Source organism: Ovis aries, chromosome 1 (genome assembly GCF_016772045.2).
Source record: "Ovis aries strain OAR_USU_Benz2616 breed Rambouillet chromosome 1, ARS-UI_Ramb_v3.0, whole genome shotgun sequence".
Taxonomy (NCBI): domain Eukaryota; kingdom Metazoa; phylum Chordata; class Mammalia; order Artiodactyla; family Bovidae; genus Ovis; species Ovis aries.
Window position 1 is genome coordinate 259,994,143 of NC_056054.1, and position 21,480 is coordinate 260,015,622.

At 36.3% G+C, this 21,480-nt stretch overlaps 1 protein-coding gene across 1 annotated transcript in view; it reads right to left on the reverse strand.

Annotated features, from left to right (window-relative positions):
• BRWD1 (bromodomain and WD repeat domain containing 1) overlaps positions 1–21,480 on the reverse strand; it is a 123,515-nt gene that overhangs the window by 4,889 nt on the left and 97,146 nt on the right. Inside the window, exons 37-41 of the mRNA XM_027960640.3 lie at positions 18,114–18,280; positions 13,989–14,215; positions 12,430–12,597; positions 9,664–10,557; positions 7,781–8,704 (exon numbers count right to left, since the gene is read on the reverse strand). Of these exons, the coding sequence (XP_027816441.1) occupies positions 7,781–8,704; positions 9,664–10,557; positions 12,430–12,597; positions 13,989–14,215; positions 18,114–18,280 (2,380 nt within the window). The remainder of the gene's footprint in view (positions 1–7,780; positions 8,705–9,663; positions 10,558–12,429; positions 12,598–13,988; positions 14,216–18,113; positions 18,281–21,480) is intronic.

The window sequence follows — 21,480 nt, forward strand, 5'->3', positions numbered from 1 at the left end:
TTTACCAAAATTACATGATTCACTTGTTTTTACAGTGAAAATTCCATTTCTGAAGACATGTTTTGCTCAGTATAAGTCACAAGGCATTTCAAAAATGGCATTTTAGCGGGCTGAGCTCCTCAGCAGGGACCCCCCATCACGCCCCCCCAACCTTGCCTTGGTTGGGCTCTGGAGTCCCTGCACAGGAAGTTGGGGAGTCAATGGAGGAGAGGCTTAAAAATGGTGTTACTATCATTTCAAAAAATGTTTTCTTAGGAATTTTTAAATTATAAACTACTGTCTACAAATCAATCCTAGATTCAGAGTGAATCTTCAGCACATTAAATCAGTGTTAAGCAAATGCTAGAATATAAATATGCAACAACAGATGAATAGTTTTAAAAAATACATGGTAAAATTAAGGTGAAATTTCTACTTTACAGTAAAATGAGGATGCTATTATCAGTCAACAAACTGCATCCATTTGCATGTTGGAAAAATATTAAAAATATACAATTAGTTCATTCCCAACATATCCAGTGGATTTGTACATATAAAATCCTACTACACTAAATTTCTGTGAGACAAAATGATTGAAGTTGCAGCAACTAATTCCTTTTCAGTGTTGTGATCAAAGTACTTATACTGACACCTTAGAAACCTAGCAAGTACCAACTCTTAAGACATTTGTAACCCAAAATAAGGGAAAAGATTCTATAGAAGAAACTGTAACTAGTCTTTTTAAAATGCTTTAAGGAAATATGAACTATTAGAGGGGAGAGGATACAAGATTAAGTTATACTGTATAAGGTATCTCCAACTTGATTAAGCTGAATCTCTAAAGGGTTAAACCATAACATGGGAATGTCATCAAGATAAAAATTTGAGGAACACAGAATGACAGTGTGGGGAATTTTTTAAAACTGTAATACATGTAAGTCAGTGTCAATTTTATTACTGAGAACTTGGTAAATTATCAAGTGTTTTATTCTGAGAAAACTAGTTTTTAGAAATATATATACAGACCAATTCAGGGTTAGAAGTTCAATATATATATTAGGGTATAAGCTTAAAATTTTTGGAGGATACTGCTGTAACAATAATCTGAGAGTGCCATTTAATACTAACTAACCAGCACAACCCCACAAGTCCTACTATCCCAGGTGGTCTTGGGTCAGCCATGGGTGTTGGAATGGTCACTGAGTGCTTGAGGCATTGTTGCTTTTTATTAAATGACTCCTTATTTGGGTATAATAAAAACTTCATTAGTAGAGTGACAATTTACATCTTTAGTAGGGCTCTGTCATAGTTTACTGAGATGACCACTTTAAAATATAACTCACAGATCACTATGTATTCTAATATGGTCTATAGTGAATAGAAATCTGGATGTAGACATTCTAGTTTTGATTCAAAGCAACAATCTCTGGTTTCTGAAGGATTATTCATATTCCAATTCTGATACTTCATAACACAAAATTGTAGTCCTAGATCTGAAGTAAACTTTACATCATTGCTATAGAAGCATAAACAATTGTATTCTTATCAGCATTTAAACTGAGAAACAAATATGAGAATGGAAAAATATAAGAAAATGTCTGAGCCAAAGTAAAAATAATATACTGGCCTATTTCATATACTTTAAGTACAGACAACTATTGGTCACTATGATTGCGGGTAAATCAAGCTCCTATAAAGGGAAAACATTTTAGTTGCAAATCATAACCTCTCTCCACTAAGCCTCTAATCAGAGCAGACTTTGAGATAGCCTTTCTTTTCTTCGTCTGACCTTCACTGATAGGCAATGACCAAAACTCTGGAAGCAAATAGCATTTACTGATATTCCCCACAGTATAAGTCTCCATGTACCCCATAACCTGAAAGTCTCACTAGAGATGGGCTTGTAGAAGAGGGTTTTCTGTAACTTGCAGGGTTTAACATTTTTCTCAGGGGAGCTGGTAACACTGAGAAGTCAATGGTATGGCAGTGCCAGGTCAAGACTGTTAAATAATTCTGTAACCTAGGGTTGTTCTCCAGTAGTTTGGTCACTTCTGTGGTTGAATAAATGGCCTTAAGTCTTCAATTCACTCAATGATGGGTACACAGAACCTTGATGTGTTTTCCATCTACAGCTAATCTAGGTCCCTATAATTTTATCTCTAGCAACAATTAATTGATAACAATTTTTAATGATTCTCACAAGAGTTGTGATGGATATTGCAACTTTTTCTAAAAGTCTAATTAAAAAAAAAACTAAGAAGTATGAATTCAGGGATCTTAATCTGCTTAATTTGTTAGGAGATGTATCATTTCAGACTAATGCAGGCAGGATAAGATGATATCAGAAGTAAATACTGGGTTTTTCAATCTGCTTTATTAGTTTACAAATGAAAAGCAACTGACAGCTAGAAGGACGTCTGACTCCCTCCAGGCTCTGACTCACACCTAATGTGGAAGTCCTGCATTCTGCCTGCAGAAGAGATCACTTTTTACAGAAGAGATCACAGATGGACACAGGGTGGAGAGCTGCTTAAATCCAGAGGTGAAAGAGTTGCAGGGGGAACTGGACGGTGCAGACCTCACAGAATCAACCAGCTAGGTGGCTTGTAGTAGTTTTAAAAAAAAGAGCCTTTACTTGTAATTATGCTGCTGCTAAGTCACTTTAGTCATGTCCGACTCTGTGCAACCCCACAGACAGCAGCCCACCAGGCTCCCCCATCCCTGGGATTCTCAAGGCAAGAACACTGGAGTGGGTTGCCATTTCCTTCTCCACTTGTAATTATAATGACTATTAAATTTGGTATATTTTACTACTTCAGTTAGTTGAATAAAAAACTGGTTCCTAGTTGACAATGCAGATTCTGATGTGGTAATGAGCTAATTTAAAAAGTTAAAAGTACAGATCTCAAATGGAGATAGAAAACTAAAGATTTGCTTTTTTGACAAGCTCCAGTTAAGTGGTTAGAATTTTACAGGTGAACCAAGTAAGTATGGATCAAAACTTAGAAAATAAACTTTAATCTATTAAAAATTAAAGATTTCTTTAACATGTAATCACTAATTGAAAAAAGGTTAACAATTTCTAAATAATTTTCCTTGTGGAACCAAGGGTAGGCTGGCTGCTGCAGTCCACATAGTCTGTGCCATCTCATTCAATTGTCAGACTGCCTCTTTCTCTTTACAGTCCGAATTTCCACTGAAGATTTTAATAAATCATAAAACTTACCTTAAAATTAACTTAAAAAACTAAAGTATGACAAGACAATATGCTGTGGCACTGATAACTCAGTTCAGTGAAACCACCAGTCTTTACAAACAGTCTGAAGTTACTTACATGCTGCCAGAGGCAGGGCCTGCAGTCTGCAGGTCTCCAACGCCGAGCACCCCCACCCGCTTCCCTCCATCAAATCCACACACGCAATCCTTGAACAGACACCGAGTAGAGCCTTGATGTTTTTTTAACCAAATTAGCAATGTATTAGAAACCAGTTTGGCTTATGAGTGATTGGTAAAAATTTCTCTTAAACTTGAGAATTCCCATGTATCCTTAGGCAACATCTATAATCTTTTTAAAGTTATGAGATTTTCCTTAAACTGTAAAAAAAGACAACATATCCCTCATCATTGTACTTTTTACATTTCAATCCTTTCCATTAAATTCACAATTTGATAATACTACTACTATAAGTAGTATTTACTAATCTAGTTGGACTAGATTTTTCCACAATGCTTCATTTTCTCCCTTTGACAAGTATATTTGGTCTGATCTGTATGTTCCCAAATACTAGAATAACAGACAGTCTTATTCTGTTAGGTTGCAATTTTCTTAGGGTTTCTGCTTTATTATTTCCTGATACCCACAGCAGAAGTTGAGAGAGATAACTTTAAATAATTAACACAAAAAAAGTTCTTCTACAATGAAGGTGCTTTGTTACACTCCATCATACTAGAATAACTGAACTGTAATTTCCATACAATGTATGAACTAAAGGATTTGATGACAACTACAAGATACCTGATAAAATAAGTAAACTGACTTAATACCAATGAGAAGAATGGAGATGGCATTTCAGCTATAAAAAGGCAAGGCAAAAAGACCTTTTCTAGCCATTTAAATATTACTCAAAAAACAAATACAATTGAGTAGAAAGGAAAACCAAAAATACTGTATGTACCTTTAACAATGTTCTTGTAATCTGATATACAAAACTTCTCATTTTTTCCCCCAGGTAACACAAATTAAATTTGTACTAACAAAATAGATTAATAAAGTCCTTTCATTTCAGTTCTTAATATCATACAGTGAACTTAATAAATTCTGTGTTCTGATTATTCTAAAGAAAAAAGGCTAGAAGAGGGACAAGGAAACATAGTATGGACCCAACGTTACTCTAAATAAGAATTTTACTTAAGAGATCATCAGCCAATGGAGTGTGAAGGATTTAGTGATGTATTTTATTCTTATTTTTGGACAGTAGTACCTTCAGGTGGTAAGTTTATTGGTTTATGTCTCCTTTTTCCATTTACCTAAAACACAAGTTCTTTCACCCCATTTCTTATTATAAAACATTTTCTTTTTAGGTACAACTCTTAACTATTCTTGGAAGAAACTTTTATGTTGTAACATGGAGGCTGTGAGTAAATAAATGCATCATTCTTTTGAGGATTACTAAACTGACAAAGAATCTAATCCCCTAAAATTAAAAAAAAAGGGGGGGGGGCAAGGGAGAATGATTACCCTAGGAATTATCTGAAAATGGGATAAACTTTTCCTTTTATTCAGAAGTTACTATACATTGTCAATATACCCTTTTTAAATAAGGAGGAAATGGGTGGGGGGAAGCTTTTTAAACTTCACCTATTTTTATGTTTGAAATCTTTTTGTCTTAATATGCTTGGTAAAATTAATCCTTAAAAGGAATCAAAACTCCAATCTAAATAACCTCAAACCTTTTTTTAAACCATAAATGAATAAAATCATAGGACTCTGGACATACACAACCACAGTAGTCTTTTCTTCTTCATATACATCATTTAGTTACTTCAAGTGCAATGGAACGCTCTAGCACTTACTTCTGGATCAGTTCACATTCCACTTGTAACTTTTTGTCTTTTTTCACAGGAAAAATACAAACTGATCCCAAACTTATTAAAGTACATTTGTGCATTAAATCCCTGCTCATTTTGCATAAAGAGAAATAGAAAAAAAAAGTCAAACATGTTCTAGTGCTCAGTGTAAACATTTTGAACTATTAATTATTTATTAATTTTCCTTAAGGGTACTTAGAAGTGTGTGTCACATATTCAAAGTTAACCTTAGGAATAGCACCATGACCAAAAAAATCCATAAAAATGATTCTCTCTATAATCCCTTGGTTTTACTTCAGAACTTGAGAAGCTACCATTGTCAACCACGTTTTCAAAGTCACCAGGCCAATTCTTACTTGTGTTTTTGGTTGTTTTTTTTTTTTCAGATGAAACAAAAATACTGCTTCTACACACAAGGGTCTCACCATTTTGGACAAAATGAAAAATTAGGAACTAGCTGACCAGCCAATCAATTTAGTCCAAAAGTTAAGAACAGTTCTACTGATGAAGCCTAAATGGTTTAAGTATCATTTTACCAAAAGAACTGATGTATTTATGAATATATTCCATATTTGTTTATGGATTTTTTTGGTACCTTTTTGCAAATGATGGTAAACATGGAGTTATAACCCTGAGAATAGATATAAAACAGAGAAGTTTAAGAAGAGTTAAAATAAATTAATGAATATGACATCTATCACCATTTCTCAAAATTAAGGAAGTAAAGAGCATTCCATTAATTTTTTTCAGGTCATTAGTCAAGGACAATTATCCTGACTCAATCTGTCAAGAATACAGTTAACACGAACTTTGAGAAGGAAAGCATCATAGTTTTGAAGTGGTGATAGCTCTCTCAACAACCAAAGGAGAGGCAGGCAGACCACCTATCTCACTTGGTAATGTCTAAGAATATCCTTCCCCTTACACCACAGTAGAAAGAGAAAGAACCTTCTACCATGTCAACTGGAATAGAGAACCAAGAAATACCAACACTTCAGAACATTCTAACACTGATATCAGAGTCTGATGTTTTTCAATGTCTGCCACCTTAAGGATACACAGGAGAAAAGGGTTAATTTTGTCTGAAACCAAACACAATTAGGGCCAATAAATAACAAAGGGTGGGGGTACTGTAATACACCCTTTAGCTACAAAATATGTAAACCACTTGAGTCAAGTCCATCTTCAGGCACAAACAAGCTAGGAATGGCCACCTACACTGTTTGGAGTAGCACAGCCTATCAAGTAAAAATATTTGGCTCGAAAATAAGTGTACTATGGTATTTGATGATGTGGTAAAAGTCACGCTTTAAGTGAATTTCAAAATTATTTTCCCACAACAGTTTCTTAGATTTACTAGAAGTCACTAATAAAGATACTTAGTTGCACCAGCGAAGAATGCTTGGGATTGCACATGGCAGCAGTAGACTAAAAGAGAGAGAGAATGACAACTAACTATTTTCCTATAGAAATGAGATTTGCAATTGCACTCTTATCAAAACTCAACTCTACAATTTAAGGGGAACACTACATATAATTTAAATACTCTTTTAGCCCTGTACACTCTATTAAAGAACACACTTTATCTAAATCTAAGGCACACAAACTCTATTTCACAGAGTAAGACTATGGAAGACCAAGATTTTGGTTAAATTCCATAAATGGAAAACAGGAGATCTTGGAAAGACAAATCATATAATATTTTGTTAGTGCACAATTTAAAAGAAAATGCTAGCTATGGTCTGGCCTTAGAGGTTTAAAATATACAAACATTAAAAAAAATAATTTACCAGCGCTTTATGAATTCAAGTTTATAAAATAAAGTAGATGATATTTTCCTTAAAAATAAAGAGAAGAAGAAGACCCAACAGGACTTGGAAAGAAAAATTGGAAACCATTTCAATGAAAATGATAAAATCTGGTAAAATGCCATCTACTCAAGTAGCCAGGGAAAGAAAAAAAGTGGCAGGTACCTTGCCTACTAATCGTGGCTACCGCCCCTTCCCCAATTGTTATGTCAGTATGAACATAATATTTTCGAAGAATCTGTAAACAAAGGTCATGTGAAATTATACTACAATAGGACTGGAATTAGAAACTACCACCTCTTGACGAATTCTGAAAATAACTGTATGACACTTGCTACCATAAAAGTAATGCTTATTGGTTCTGATAACCAGAATGTCTAGTGTTTAACATATTTTAAATTCTTGCTATGTGTAGTTAAATACTGTCAAAAGTAGGTTAGATCTGCCCCCAAAATGAAGCATATTTTGGCACCTGTGCTGATGCTGCTACAAAGGCAAGCAAGTGCAAATAAAAATAACAGTCATGATTTAGTCACATTCATAACTTTTCATAGAAAAATATAAATATATTCCCTGAATTGTAGGACAAAAAATAATTTCAACAGCCAGCTTTCACTATAAATTCCAATCCATTCCGTCTTTAAGTGAACTGGTTTTCCCTCAAGGTCATAAGGTGCAATCATCAAAATCTAACACATTTTCTAAGCTCCTATCATCATCCCCATCATGGTATCTCACGGTCCTTCTACCCTGATTTCTCGTCTTTATTTTTGAACGTCGAAGAACTCTTTTAGATTCTGCATAGTCCACATCCTCCCAGTCATTATCATCCACATTTAACCTAGGACGTTTGCTCTGTCGTGGTCGTCTCATAGTTTTAGATACGTTAGCTGTAAAAGTTTTACCTTTTCTAACTACTTTTGCTTTCCCTTTCGTTTTCCTCTTTTTGGTTTTTGAATCATCCGTACAGTCAGCATCTGATTCAGTGGCAGATCCCAAATCTGAGTCAGATTTAGGGCTAGTGTCTGGTCCACACTTTGAACTCCCTGTTGTTTCAGAAGCTTTCAGATTTTCCAATTCAGTTTGCAGTCTCTTCCTTTTTACTTCTGTCTCGGCAGCTTCCTGCGAATCCCGCACCACTTTTGTCTTACTGAAAGGAGCCTTCCCATAGGTCCGGAGCCTCCTGCCGTTCCACCTACGTAGCCCATAGTTCAGTTCCTCTTCAAAGTTATTCTCTGCAGTAGCTTTGTGCACCAAAGTTGACTCTGAAGAACATTTTCTACCCATCTCACCCCGTGGAATATGGCTTTTTGAATCTTCCTCCAAAGACACAATCAAGGCATTCTTTGTTTTAGAAGGTGCAACACTGGTTTTGAGACTCCTGGTACGCCTGTTCTTGTGTCCTGAATTCAACACACCTTCAGAGTCTGAGTCTTCATTTAAAGAGTGACTGATACTTTTTGTACTACCTTCTGAGTCGGCATCAGGAGGCTGCCCTTCACAGCCACTCTGTTCATTTGGCACTTCACAGTTTACATCCCCCTCAGAATCGCTGTCTATCTTCTGAGCTGTGGCACATGCAACATGGAGGGGCTTTCTCCTTGCAATTTTGCTCCCAGTGCACTCGTGGTCTACACGGCCTTCTTCCGCGTCACTCATCAGCTTGATCCGACTGGCAGCGGTGGTGGCACACCTCCGAGGCACTCTCAGAAGGCCTGGTCTGGCTCTGGATGCTTTCTTAACCACCTTCGAATTGCTGTCTGAGTCACTGGAACAGACCCTTTTCCTGGCAGCTTTCCTGCTCTGTCCGTGATTTTGTGATGCAGAATCTAAAAATTAAGCATACTCTTTTAATCTTTACTAGAAGAGTAAGTCTAAAGGAATTAAATGTTCAACATTTTAAACAGCTTAAGTCCGGGATTTCTTCTAACTTCAAAGGAGGATGGCAGTGAATGGGTTCAGCTTTTACTACTTTCGAACAGTGACTTTTTCAGCCTCAGCACCATTCACATACGCCCATCAATAACACCCCATGCTTTCTATCTATATACACAAGACACTCAACACTACAATATTTTACTTACCTGAATACAAACTAAAGTCTCTTCACCATTGCACTAAGGTATGCAAACTAACCACTCTCAGCCTCCCTGAAACTTAACAAGTTCCATCACACACTACGTTTAATCTTAGCTTTACATGGCTCCTGATCTAGTATTTTTCTCCATTTACCAGGACAATCTCAATTCAGCGATTTATCTTAACTCTCCATACTCCAGAGTTATTATCAATAAAATGGACATAATAATAGTACTTACCTCATAAAAGATATGAAGACTAAACTGGTTCATAAATAAATGCAAAGCATTTAGAAAAAAAATCCTGATGACAAATAGCTTGGGAACTGTTCTGTGAGCTATTATTATTACTACGTCCCACATTCCTTTCAGTCACCCTTTTCTTTCCTTCTTCTTCTCAAACTATTATCACCAATAGCTTATAAATGCTGGCCTCTGCTTTTCTTGAACCCATAGACAATACAATATCCCCATTATCAATATAAGAAGTGAAATCTCTATTAAAAATAGCTATGGCCAAGGCTGTCTGTTACACGAGCAAAACTAAATGTACTCAACAACCAGTAACAGTACACAGAGAGAGAAAAGATGAATGGAGAATGCATGGCACGTAAAGAAAGCAGGTAGCAAAGTAAAATTTCATGGGGAAAAAAATATATATGCTATTAAAAAAAGACAGCAGTGAACCAAGGTTAAATGTTTTGAATTACCTTTTATAAGACTATTTGGTTTTTCTTTTGCTTTCTTGTCATCATCTGAATCCAAATCAGTTTCAGATACATGATCTGAAAAACACTGGGATCCAGCAACAGGTTCACCCTTCACATTCCCTGAACTCGGGTTCACTTCCATCTTATGACATCTGTCTTGTCCATCTTCTTTGTCAGACTCAGAGTCCTCTGAATCACTGAAGAGCTTTGCTTTTTTAAGGAAAGGAGCATTCTTGCGACCTGTGCTGTATTTCCTACTGCTGTATTTTCTTGTTTCAGAATTTGTTTCCTCCTCTTCCTCTGAGATGCTTTCTGCCTGAAGTTTCAGCAAAGATGTTGATGGGCCAGCAGTTCTGCTATGTTCATTATCTGAATCATGACTTTTAGAGTCTTCCTCAGAAGATGCTATTTTAAGGAATTTTGTTTTAGAAGTTGCTGGAATTTGGGACTTGTAACCATTAGCATGCCAATTTTTCCGGGCTACCCGTAAATCACTTTCTGACTCTGAATCTCCATTTTCAGTATTCTGGGCAGCAAGAGAGTTGGACAATGGTGACAGTTGATCTTTTAGCTCCTCTTCTTCAAGTTCTGACTTCAAGCTCTGGTCATCCTCAGAATTATGTAATAATTTTTTTCTAGCTACAGCAGAAGCATTGCGGTGGGGCAGCTTACGGCCAGAACAGACACTTTCAGAGGTAGAATTCTCCTCTACATCACTCATTAACTTGATTTTATTGGCAGCCACAGCAGCACACTTTCGCAGCACTTTCCGGTTATTTCCAGCTCTCGCTTTTACACTTTCACCGGTCGCCAAAGAATTGTTATCTGAGTCACTTAAATAGACTCTCTTCCTAGTGGCTTTTCTGCCACATCCATTTTCTAAAGAAACTGGACCTAAAAATAAAGTAACAGATTAGAAAGGCCTTCCTTATTCCAACATTTTAAAATGACTTCATTATTTTATTTTATTTTATTTTTGTTAATTTATTTATTTTTTCATTGAAGGATAGTTGCTTTACAGAATTTTGTTGCTTTCTGTCAAACCTCAACACAAATCAGCCATAGGTATACATACATCCCCTCCCTTATTTTAGTACTAATGTTCCTTATTCTTTTAATGTCAAAACAGATTATACCTGTCTAAATTTTAAAAGTTTAAAGGGTAGAACAGAAGAGAATCCAGAAATAACCTAAGCACAGATGGTCAATTAATTTATGACAAAGGAGCCAAGAATATAAAATGGAAAAGGACAATCTTGTCAATAAATAGTGCTGGGAAACTAAACAGTCACATGCAAAAGAATGAACTAGACTACTATCTTATACCATAAGATATACTATATCTTATTCTATATCTTATAACACACAAAATTAACTCAAGGTGGGTTAAAGAATATAAGACCTGAAACCACAAAACTAGAAGAAAATGTAGGCAGAAAGATCCTTGACACTGGTCTTGACAATGATTTTTTAGATCTGACTCCAAAAGCAAAAGCAATGAAAACAAAAATAAACAAGAAGGACTACATCAAACTAAACAGCTTCTGCACAGTAAAGGAAATCATCAACAAAATGAAATGGCAACCCACTGAAAAGGAGAAAATATTTGCAAAAAAATATATCTGATCAGGGGTTAATATCCAGAATATACAGAGAACTCATTCAACTCAACAACATACCCCCCCAAAACAATCAATTTAAAAATGGGCAGAGAATCTGAATAGGCATTTTTACACAGAAGATATACAGATGGCCAATAGGCACATGAAAAGACACTCAACATCACTGATCATCAGGAAAATGCAAGTCAAAACCAGAATAAGGTACCACTTCACATCTGTTAGAATAGCTATTATCAGAAAGATAAGAAATAACAAGTGTTGGTGAGGATTTGAAAGAAAAGAAAACCCTTGTGCACTGTTGTTGGGAAAACTGGTGTAGCCACAATAGAAAACAGTATGGTTGGTCCTCAAAACATTATATGATCCAACAATTCCAATTCTGGCTGTTTACCCAAAGAAAACAAAAACATGAATTTGAAAAGATACATGCAACCCCTATGCTCACTGCAGCATTATTTACAACAGCCAAAATCTGGAAACAACCTAAGTGTTGTTCCCATATGGATGAATGGATAAAGAAGATAACAAACACACAATCTACACAAACAGGAATACTATTCAGCCTCAAAAAAGAATGGATTCTTACCATCTGCGACAACATGGACAGACCTTGAGGGCACTATGCAAAGTGAAATAAGTCAGACAGAAAAACTAATACCCTATGTTTAAGTGGAATCTATACTTATATGTGGAATCTACAAAAACAAAACAAGACATGCGCCACCAGGAAACAGACTGGCGGTTGCCAGGGGGAGGGCAGATAGGGAGTGGGTAAAATGGGTGAATGGAGAATGTACAACATGGCAAGCAGAGTTAATATGGCACTGCATATTTTAAAGTTGCTAAGAGTATATCTTAAAAAGTCTTCATCACAAGAAAAAAGAAAATTTTCTGACTATGCATGGTGACACATGGTAACTAAACATACTGTGGTAATCATTCTGTCAAGTACACAAATGTCAAGTCAATTACACTGTACACCTGAAATTAATATATTTTATGTCAATTATGTCTCAAGGGAAAAAAAGCATAAAGGATATGTAATCACGTGCAGATGCGTCAGGTAAATAAAGCATTCAATATTTATTCAGCTTTTGGGTTCTCTTGATGCACATTTCTCCCAGGACACTGAGCCTCTTCTCACCAGTTTTTCTCTGTGCAGCTCTGGTCCTGGTCACCCTGAGGTTGCTGCTCCTGGCTGGCCCACTACGGGAGGAGGAGTCTCGAGCTCTTGGACTCTCCTTGCTTTCCTCAGAACTATTTGAAGCTGAAGATGATGAAGAGGTACCTAAAGAATCTTCCATTTCACTTTCTAAGAAAAATGAAGCATCAACAGTTCATTACATATACACTCCTATCTTTACACGGTAAGCAGTTATTCTGTAACAACAGACTAAAGGCAGATTCTTAAAACACTTAGAAGTGAGTATATTTTTTAAAACTGTTTCAAAAGAATAGCTGATAATACTAAAAGATACACAATCAGCATTTGGAATCAAGTTTGTTATCTTATTTCTAAAAGTAACATGTTAATACTGATTTAGATTCAGAAAAATAATAGTTCATATACTGATATTTTATAAACAAGCTTTCATTAAAATTTTAACAAGCCCCACAATAGTGGGGCTTCTTCCTGCTTCTGTTTTGAAACAAGTATTTCCTATAGAAAAGACAGTCACTTCAAGTCCAATACTTTACAGGTTTTCAGGTCTCTCTCTAGCAGTTGTTCCTAACAGCATCTTTGTATCACACATACCTCCAAGCTCAAGAAAGAGCATTTCAACATGCGACACACACACACACACACACACACAAAGGTAGAAAAGGTGTGAGATGCGTAAGATAGGAAACCAAATTTCCTGTTCCTTCACCCAGGCATGTCTATCACAAAACAAATATTCCATCAGAATGAGTGGGAACATATTGTTGAAGGAGAAAATCGTGCTCCATAATACAACCCAATTCTATGTCAAAGAAGAAAGTGGCTGATAGAGGAATGGGTATGTGCCAACTTCTGCATTCCACATCCCATCATGCTGACTGTGTCTCCAGATTCTTCTCCTTCCCCATGTATCACTGTCAAACTGATTCATCCTCCTGAGACAGAATTCATCATGTGATTCCCTCAAAATAAGGGACCCTATTAAGTAAACCAAGCTTCTCTGTAAGGCTTGCCAGTCTCTAACTGAGGCTGCATTCTACCTGTCTGATCCTACTGTTTTAAATCACAACAGTAACCACTATACTATCATGACAAGTCACTGAAATCACTCAGAACAAACTCAAGTATGTACATAACACAACCTCATTCACAGCATGTTCACAGTCTGTGTCAGCTACAGTTATACCATCAAATGGTAATAAAATAAACAGTATTTATTATTTTCCAGATCATCAAGCCTTAAATTTACATGACTGAAATTTTTCCATGTCAAATTTTGCACACAAAGTATGATATTTATACCACATTATTTAAAACCTGAAGGATTCAAATTTGCTTAAAATGTGGCCACACCATTTGCAAAGAACAGCATTTATCAAATATAATTTGTTATTTATTTATGTCTCTTCTGTTAAATTTTACGTTCCTTGAATATCAAGACCATATCTTACTTCTTTATTCTTTCCTCAAAATCCACAGTAACTAGCAGTGTTATAAACTTGAGTGCTCAACAGGTGAACACACAACATTCCATTTCTCACCAGATAATGTAGAACCATTTGTCAGAGTGACAGGCCTATTTCTTCTCATTCTTTCTGATGATGCTGCTGAATCTGAAGAGTCACCAGAAGTAATACCTGAAGAGACACTAGCTGTTGTCTTGCGGCTTGCGGAGTAAGTTGCCCTACTTGAGGTAGGCTGGATAGGAGAACCTACGAACTCAGAAATTACTTTTGTCTGAGATTTTAAACGCTTCAGCTTGGTATTTCTGGTCAAAGATAGGAAAAATAAAACAACATTGAGCAAAACAGAGGATGTCTAAATAACAGTGTATTATTAAAGAATAACTTTATGATCAAGACACTGAAATATTCATTATTAACATCTTACTCTAGCTTGGGTTACTATTCTTTTATTTTAAATTTGACATTGCTTTATCCAAATTTGAGTAATAAACAGATGATCTAAGTAACAGTATTATAGAAAATCATACTGAATATCTTAGATTCTTTGGATTAAATAATAATAAGAGCCAACATTTATGTAATACAGGCATTCATTCATATTATAAATTTTTTAAAGTTGTATGTGTAATGACATTTGTGATTTTTTATTTATTTATTATTTTTGGCCACATCACTGCCTGTGGGATCTCAAGTGTCCTTACTAGTGACTGAACCCAGATCATGGCAGTGAAAGCCTGGAGTCCTAAACACCTGGCCACCAGGGAATTCCCTATATTAAAGAATGAGATTTTCAATATGACAATATTCCCTCTAGGCTCATTTTTATATATTCCTAAAGACAGTATAGACTTCCCTATAGCTCAAATGGTAAAGAATCTGTCTACGATGCAGGGGACCAGGGTTTGATCCCTGGGTTTAGAAGTTCCTCTGGAGAAGGGAATGGCGATCCACTCCAGTACTCCTGCCTGGAGAATTCCATGGACAGAGAAGCCTGGCAGGCTACAGTCCATGGGGTCACAAAGAGTTGGAGATGACTGAGTAACTAACACACACAGAGACAGTATAAAATCAGGAGAAATCAACAAAACCTGAACAGAAAGAACAGAGACACAAAAAACAGATCAAGCTAGTTTTTTTCTGAGACCAATATGGTTTCCATCTAAGTGCCAATTCACCATATTTGATTCCTGAGCCATGTGTTATGGTGAAAAAAAAGATGGAAGTTTAAGTCAATCTGACTTTAAATTACAGATCTGACTAATATTCATGTTTTTTAAAGATAATCCTCTAAAACAAAATGATTTGGTTTTGCTTTCCCTTAAAACAAAAAGATAAAGGTGCTTTTACTTTTAGGAGTATCTAAGGCATCTGAGCTTATAGATAACCACACTCAACTATACTTCAATTTTTTGAAGGAAAAAAAAAAGAAAACCAATAATTCTTTTAAGCAGTAACTTTATCATAATCAAGAAAATTCAAGTTTTCAAATGTAAATAGACCGTTTTTAAAGTCAAGCAGTTTTCCAGTTTCCATGTGTTAAATGCAATCTGTCAGTTACAAACAGGAGAAGGACAGATGGCTGCAAAATGTAGTATCTTGATTTCCTTCCTTTATTAAAAAAACAAAAGGATTTAAAAGGAAAACTCAAGTTTATTATGTCAAAAATTTAACTTCCCTTAATATCAACCATGGGCTTCCCCAGAGCCTCAGTGGTCAAGAATCTGCCTACCAGTGCAGGATGCATGCGTTAGATTCCTGGGTCAGAAAGATCACCTGGAGAAGGAATGGCAACCCACTCCAGTATTTTTGCCTGGGAAATCCCAGGGACAGAAGAGCTCTTGTGATCCATGGGGTCACAAAGAGTCAGATATGACTGAATGACTAAACAACAGCAATATTAACTAGAGAGTAATGTAAGAAGAAATAATGACATGCTTATACCTATCATAAACTTGACTTTTAACAGGAGACAAGGTGTAGCAGCTCAAGAATGAACACATTCTCTTTTTATTCTATCCTTTATGAAAAAAAAATGAAGGAAGCCTCAGAAACCATTGGGAGACCATTAAACACACCAGCATATGTATAATGGGAGTCCCAAAGGGCTTCCCTTGTGGTTCAGTTGGTAAAGAATCCGCCTGCAATGAAGGAGGACCTGGGTTCGATCCCTGGGTTGGGAAGATTCCCTGGAGAAGGGAAAGGCTACCCACCCCAGTATTCTAGCCTGGAGAACTCCATGGACTGTATAGTCCATGAAGTCGCCAAAAGTTGGACACGACTGAGCAGCTTTCACTTTTGCAGGAGACGAAAGGAGCAGAACAAAAATATTTGAAAACATTAATGGCTGAAAATCACCCAAATCTGATGAAAACAGTACACATCCACAAAGTTGCACAAATTTCAAGAAGGATAAATTCAAATCCACATCTACAGTCAGCTGCAAGATGAAGACCAAAAAAAAAAATCTTGAAAGCAGCAAGAGAAAAACTGCCTGTGTACAACGGAAGGAACCTCAATAAAATTAATGGCTGACTTCTCATCAGAAACACTGGAGGTCAGCAGGCAGTAAGATGACATAGTCAAACTACTAAAAGAGAAACACTGCCAACTGAGAATTGTATACATAGCAAAACTAGTCTTGATAAAAGTGAAATTAAGACATTCCCAGATAAACAAAGATTAAGGGAATTCACTGCTAGCATGTCTGCCTTACAAGAAATAGTAAAGGACTTCACAGACTTCCCTGGTAGTCTGGTGGTGAAGAATCTGCCTGCCAAGGCAGGGAACATGGGTTCAATCCCTAGTACCAGGGAAAATCCCAACATGCCTCGGAGCAACTAAGTCCATGTACCACAACTACTGACCCACATGCTGACCACACGCTGCAACTACTGAAGCCCACATGCTCGAGGGCCTATGCTGCACAACAAGAAGCCACAGCTGTGAGAGGCCACACACCTCACACATCCTGTGAAGTGTGAGAAGCCCATGCACCACAAGAGAGTAGCCACCCCTTCCTGTAACTAGAGGAAGCCCACATGCAACAGTGAAGACACAGAACAGCTCAAAAAATACATAGGGAAGCCCCTGCTGATTCAGTGGCTAAGACTCCATGCTCCGAATGTAGGGGGCCACTTTGATCCCTGGTCAGAGAACTAGATCCCAAGTGTCTCAGTTAGAACCCAAACTAGCACAGCCAAATAAAGAAACATAAGTAAGTAATTTTTAAAAGAAATATTAAAGGATTTTAGGTTGAAAAGAAATAAAAACCAGAAGGTAACTCAAATCCACAAAAAGAAATAAACGACCATTGGGAAAGGTAATTACATAGGCAAATATATTGGGTTGACCCAAAAGTTTGTTCTGGTTTATCCATTAAGATGTTACAGAAAATCCTGAATGCATCTTTTGGCCAACCCAATATAACAGTATAAATAATTTGCTTCTTATTTTCTTAACTGATTTAAAAGACAACTGCATAAAACAACATATAAAAGTATAAACTGTATGAGAGTTAAGGGCACAAATAAGAAGGGGAAAAGAGCTGAACTGGAACAAAATTCTTAAATCTGTGGGAATGAAATAGTATTAACCTGAAGTAGACCGTTTTCAGTTTAGATGCATGATGTAATCCCCAAAACACCCATGAGGAAATCCATTAAGGTTAACAGTGCACATTCTAAATGTACATGAAAACAACTAAACACTGAAAAACTCAACTTCCACATTTCAACGCTTTAAAATACCTATAAATTTGATGTTAATGCAAGCTACAGTCATAAATGACAGAATAATTTACTATAAAAGAGTAACTCCTGCATTTTATATTTCTTCTCTACAAGTAATCTCTAGTGAAAATATACATTACATCAAACTGGCACTTTCCCTTACACAATCAAATGCTCAATGGCCATACCTGGTAACCATTTTACCCTCTGCATTAAAAAAAATTCTTATGTGAAAGATAAATAATACTTTGAATAATCCTTAATAAGACAACTGATAGTTCATTAAATGTTTACAGATTTATGTAATTAAAAATCACCGCAATAGCTCTATATGCAGAAAATGCTTTCAACCTATAAAAAGTGACTATTCTTTTCTGTTCTCTAAAATGATCAAGCATTTCTAGCATAATAAAAATCAAGTATCACAACCTGATTTAAAAACTGCATACAGAGACTACAATAACCAATTCACCTGATACTTTTGTTAGCCTGATTGACACGGTTACAATTTTGTCGTCTCTTAAATCTCTGGCTTCTTCGAAGTTTTTCATTGAATTTTTGACCAATTTTAAAATCAGATGAGATTTTCTTCATTTTTTCTTCAAATAAGGCAGACAATCTCAATGTCATACTGTAAATCTGCAAGGACATGAAAGCAAAACTAAAACTATTAAATCTTATATTTTTACAAATAAATTTGTAATAATCATTGAGGTACTTGTAATCTATTATATCACTGTTCTAGATAATATTTTATCTATTTCCTATTCCTTCCCTTCAAGGACACTGAAGTACCAATTACACACCTCTCTGATAAAAATAAAGCATTTTTAAATCAATCAACCCTCTAGAATCTTGGGTTTAGATCTGTATGTCAGTGGTTCTCAGTTGATTTTTCCCACATCTACATGTACAAACCTCCAAAGTGCCTCCTTCTCCTAAAGTTATATAGGAAGTTGACTGGTTTTAGGGTTGCTATTTAGGTAGCAGAAGGGCAGTGTCTCCTTGGGACAAGGGAACAAAAGCACTTTCACACCAGTCTCTACTTGAAATCTGAATGCCTTTTATACCACTTAAGATCTAAATTATTTTTAGAAAAAGAGATGGCTTGCATCCAGAAGAAGACATTATGCCCTATAACCTTAATTATATAAGAAAGATGTTATAATAACTTTTATAATTAAAAACATCAAAATTTTAAAAGGGCAGCAATGCTACTATAAATAACTCTTGGCACAGCTATGTATTCACAGGGAGTACTATGCATTCATCTACAATCATTCCTGAAAATAAAATGTAAAAATATTTAACAAAGTTAAATATCAATCACTCTGGTGCATGATGGAGGAAGGTGAAGAGACTAACACTGGAGAACCTTTAAAAAGTATGTAAAATATGTGACTTTCTCATATTTATATATATACACACATATACAGGTATCCCCCACTTTTAAGAAAGGTTTACTTTCTGCCACTTCATTTTTATAAAAGACCTACTTTATTAGTACCTGTTTTCACTAACTCAAAGAAATCCAAATTTTCCCTTTTATGAAAAAAGGTGAAAAGAGAGTTTAGCATCTGTTTGCAACAAGGCATTACAGAGGCACAGCGAACCACAAACAGCAAAAGCAGTGCCACCAAGCTTCTTCCCCGGCAACCACTCTCACCATCTCAGCGATGTGTCACCACAGTTGTGATTTTAGTTTTTAAAGTGACATCCCAAACCACAGAGATACATTTATTGTGGTTGCTGAGCCTGCACTGACACATCATCACCCATAGTCCATTGACAACATTAGGGTTCATTCTTGGTGCTAAATATTCTATGGGCTTTGACAAATTTTCCCTTTCAACAGCCTTCTAGTCGGCAAAGTTTTGGCAGGGAGATTAATTGATACCCCTTTATGGGGGATCCCTTACTTATGATTCTCTATTTCTCGCTTGCTGTCTTTAAAAGTCTCTCTCTATGCTTGACTTTTACCGTTTCAACTATGCTATGTCTTGGTGTGCATCTATTTGTTTGTGATTCATTTTGTTTAGGCAAGTCGCCACAGTTCTCAGCTGTGTCTGTGAGCATCTGAGTTTTATCTTGGTGTATTCTGTGCATCTGTCATTAAGACGTGTCCTAAGGTAACTGGTTCTTCACCTCACACCATTTCACCTTAAAAAAGATTTCATAGGAATGTTCTACCTTCAAATACAGGAGGAAACCTATACATACACACACACACACATAATGAGTATATGTAAAATCTGTAATCCCTCTTATCTTTGAAATGATCTTTAACAGTTATTTCTAGTATTTTGTATATGTATTCAATTTATTCTTTTCCTTCAAACCCGAACTCTAGTGTAAGTCACCAATTTTAACAAAAGTGATTTTGTTCCTCAATGGTATTAAGTTTGAAACCTCTGAGAATCTTGAGTACCAATTTTTCATATATCTAAAAAATTCAGTAATACACTTTTAATATAAAATAAAATAACAAGAGGAACTAAAAAGCCTCTTGATGAAAGTGAAAGAGGAGAGTGAAAAAGTTGGCCTAAAGCTCAACATTCAGAAAACGAAGATCATGGCATCTAGTTCCATCACTTCATGGCAAATAGATGGGGAAACAGTGGAAACAGTGTCAGACTTTATTTTGGGGGGCTCCAAAATCACTGCAGATGGTGACTGCAGCCATGAAATTAAAAGACACTCCTTGGAATAAAAGTTATGACCAACCTAGACAGCATATTCAAAAGCAGAGACATTACTTTGCTGACTAAAGTCCGTCTAATCAAGGCTATGGTTTTTCCAGTGGTCATGTATGGATGTAAGAGTTGGACTGTGAAGAAGGCTGAGCGCTGAAGAATTGATGCTTCTGAACTTTGGTGTTGGAGAAGACTCTTGAGAGTCCCTTGGACTGCAAGGAGATCCAACCAGTCCATTCTGAAGGAGATCAACCCTGGGATTTCTTTGGAAGGACAGATGTTGAAGCTGAAACTCCAGTACTTTGGCCACCTCATGCAAAGAGTTGATTCATTGGAAAGGACTCTGATGCTGGGAGGGATTGGGGGCAGGAGGAGAAGGGGACGACCCAGGATGAGATGGCTGGATGGCATCACGGACTCGATGGACGTGAATCTGAGTGAACTCCGCGAGTTGGTGATGGACAGGGAGGCCTGGTGTGCTGCAATTCATGGGGTCGCAAAGAGTCGGACACGACTGAGCGACTGAACTGAACTGAACTGAACAAGTGCTGAAATTATCAGTTCAACATGAATATGGGCATGTCTCAAAAACCTCCAGTTATCACTATGCACAGTGGTAACGATAAAAGACTGGTCAGTAAATGTACAAGGATACACTTGCTACACTGCTACTCAACACTGTACTTTAAATTTTACCAGAGCAATTAGAAAAGAAATAAAAATAACTCAGGCTAGAAAGGTAGAAGTAAAACTATATCTATTTGCAGATGAAGTGATCCTGTGTATAGAAACAACCCAAGATTCTACAAGAAAGCTATCGGTGCTAATAAACTGATCCAACAAAATTGCAAGGTATGAGAACAACACATAAGAATCTGCCACCAACAATGAACAAGTACAAAAGGAAATTAAGAAAGCAACTGCATTTCAAATAGCATCTAAAACAAAAAAATATCTGGGAATACATTTCACCAAGGAGTGGGAAGACTCTCCACTGAAAATTACAAAACCTTGCTGGAAGAAATTAGACCTAAATAAATGGAAAGGCATCTGGCATTAAGAGACAGAAAGACTTAGTAGTGTCAAGACACCAATACAGTCTAAAGCCATCTACACACTGAATGCAATCCCTATCAAAAATTCAAC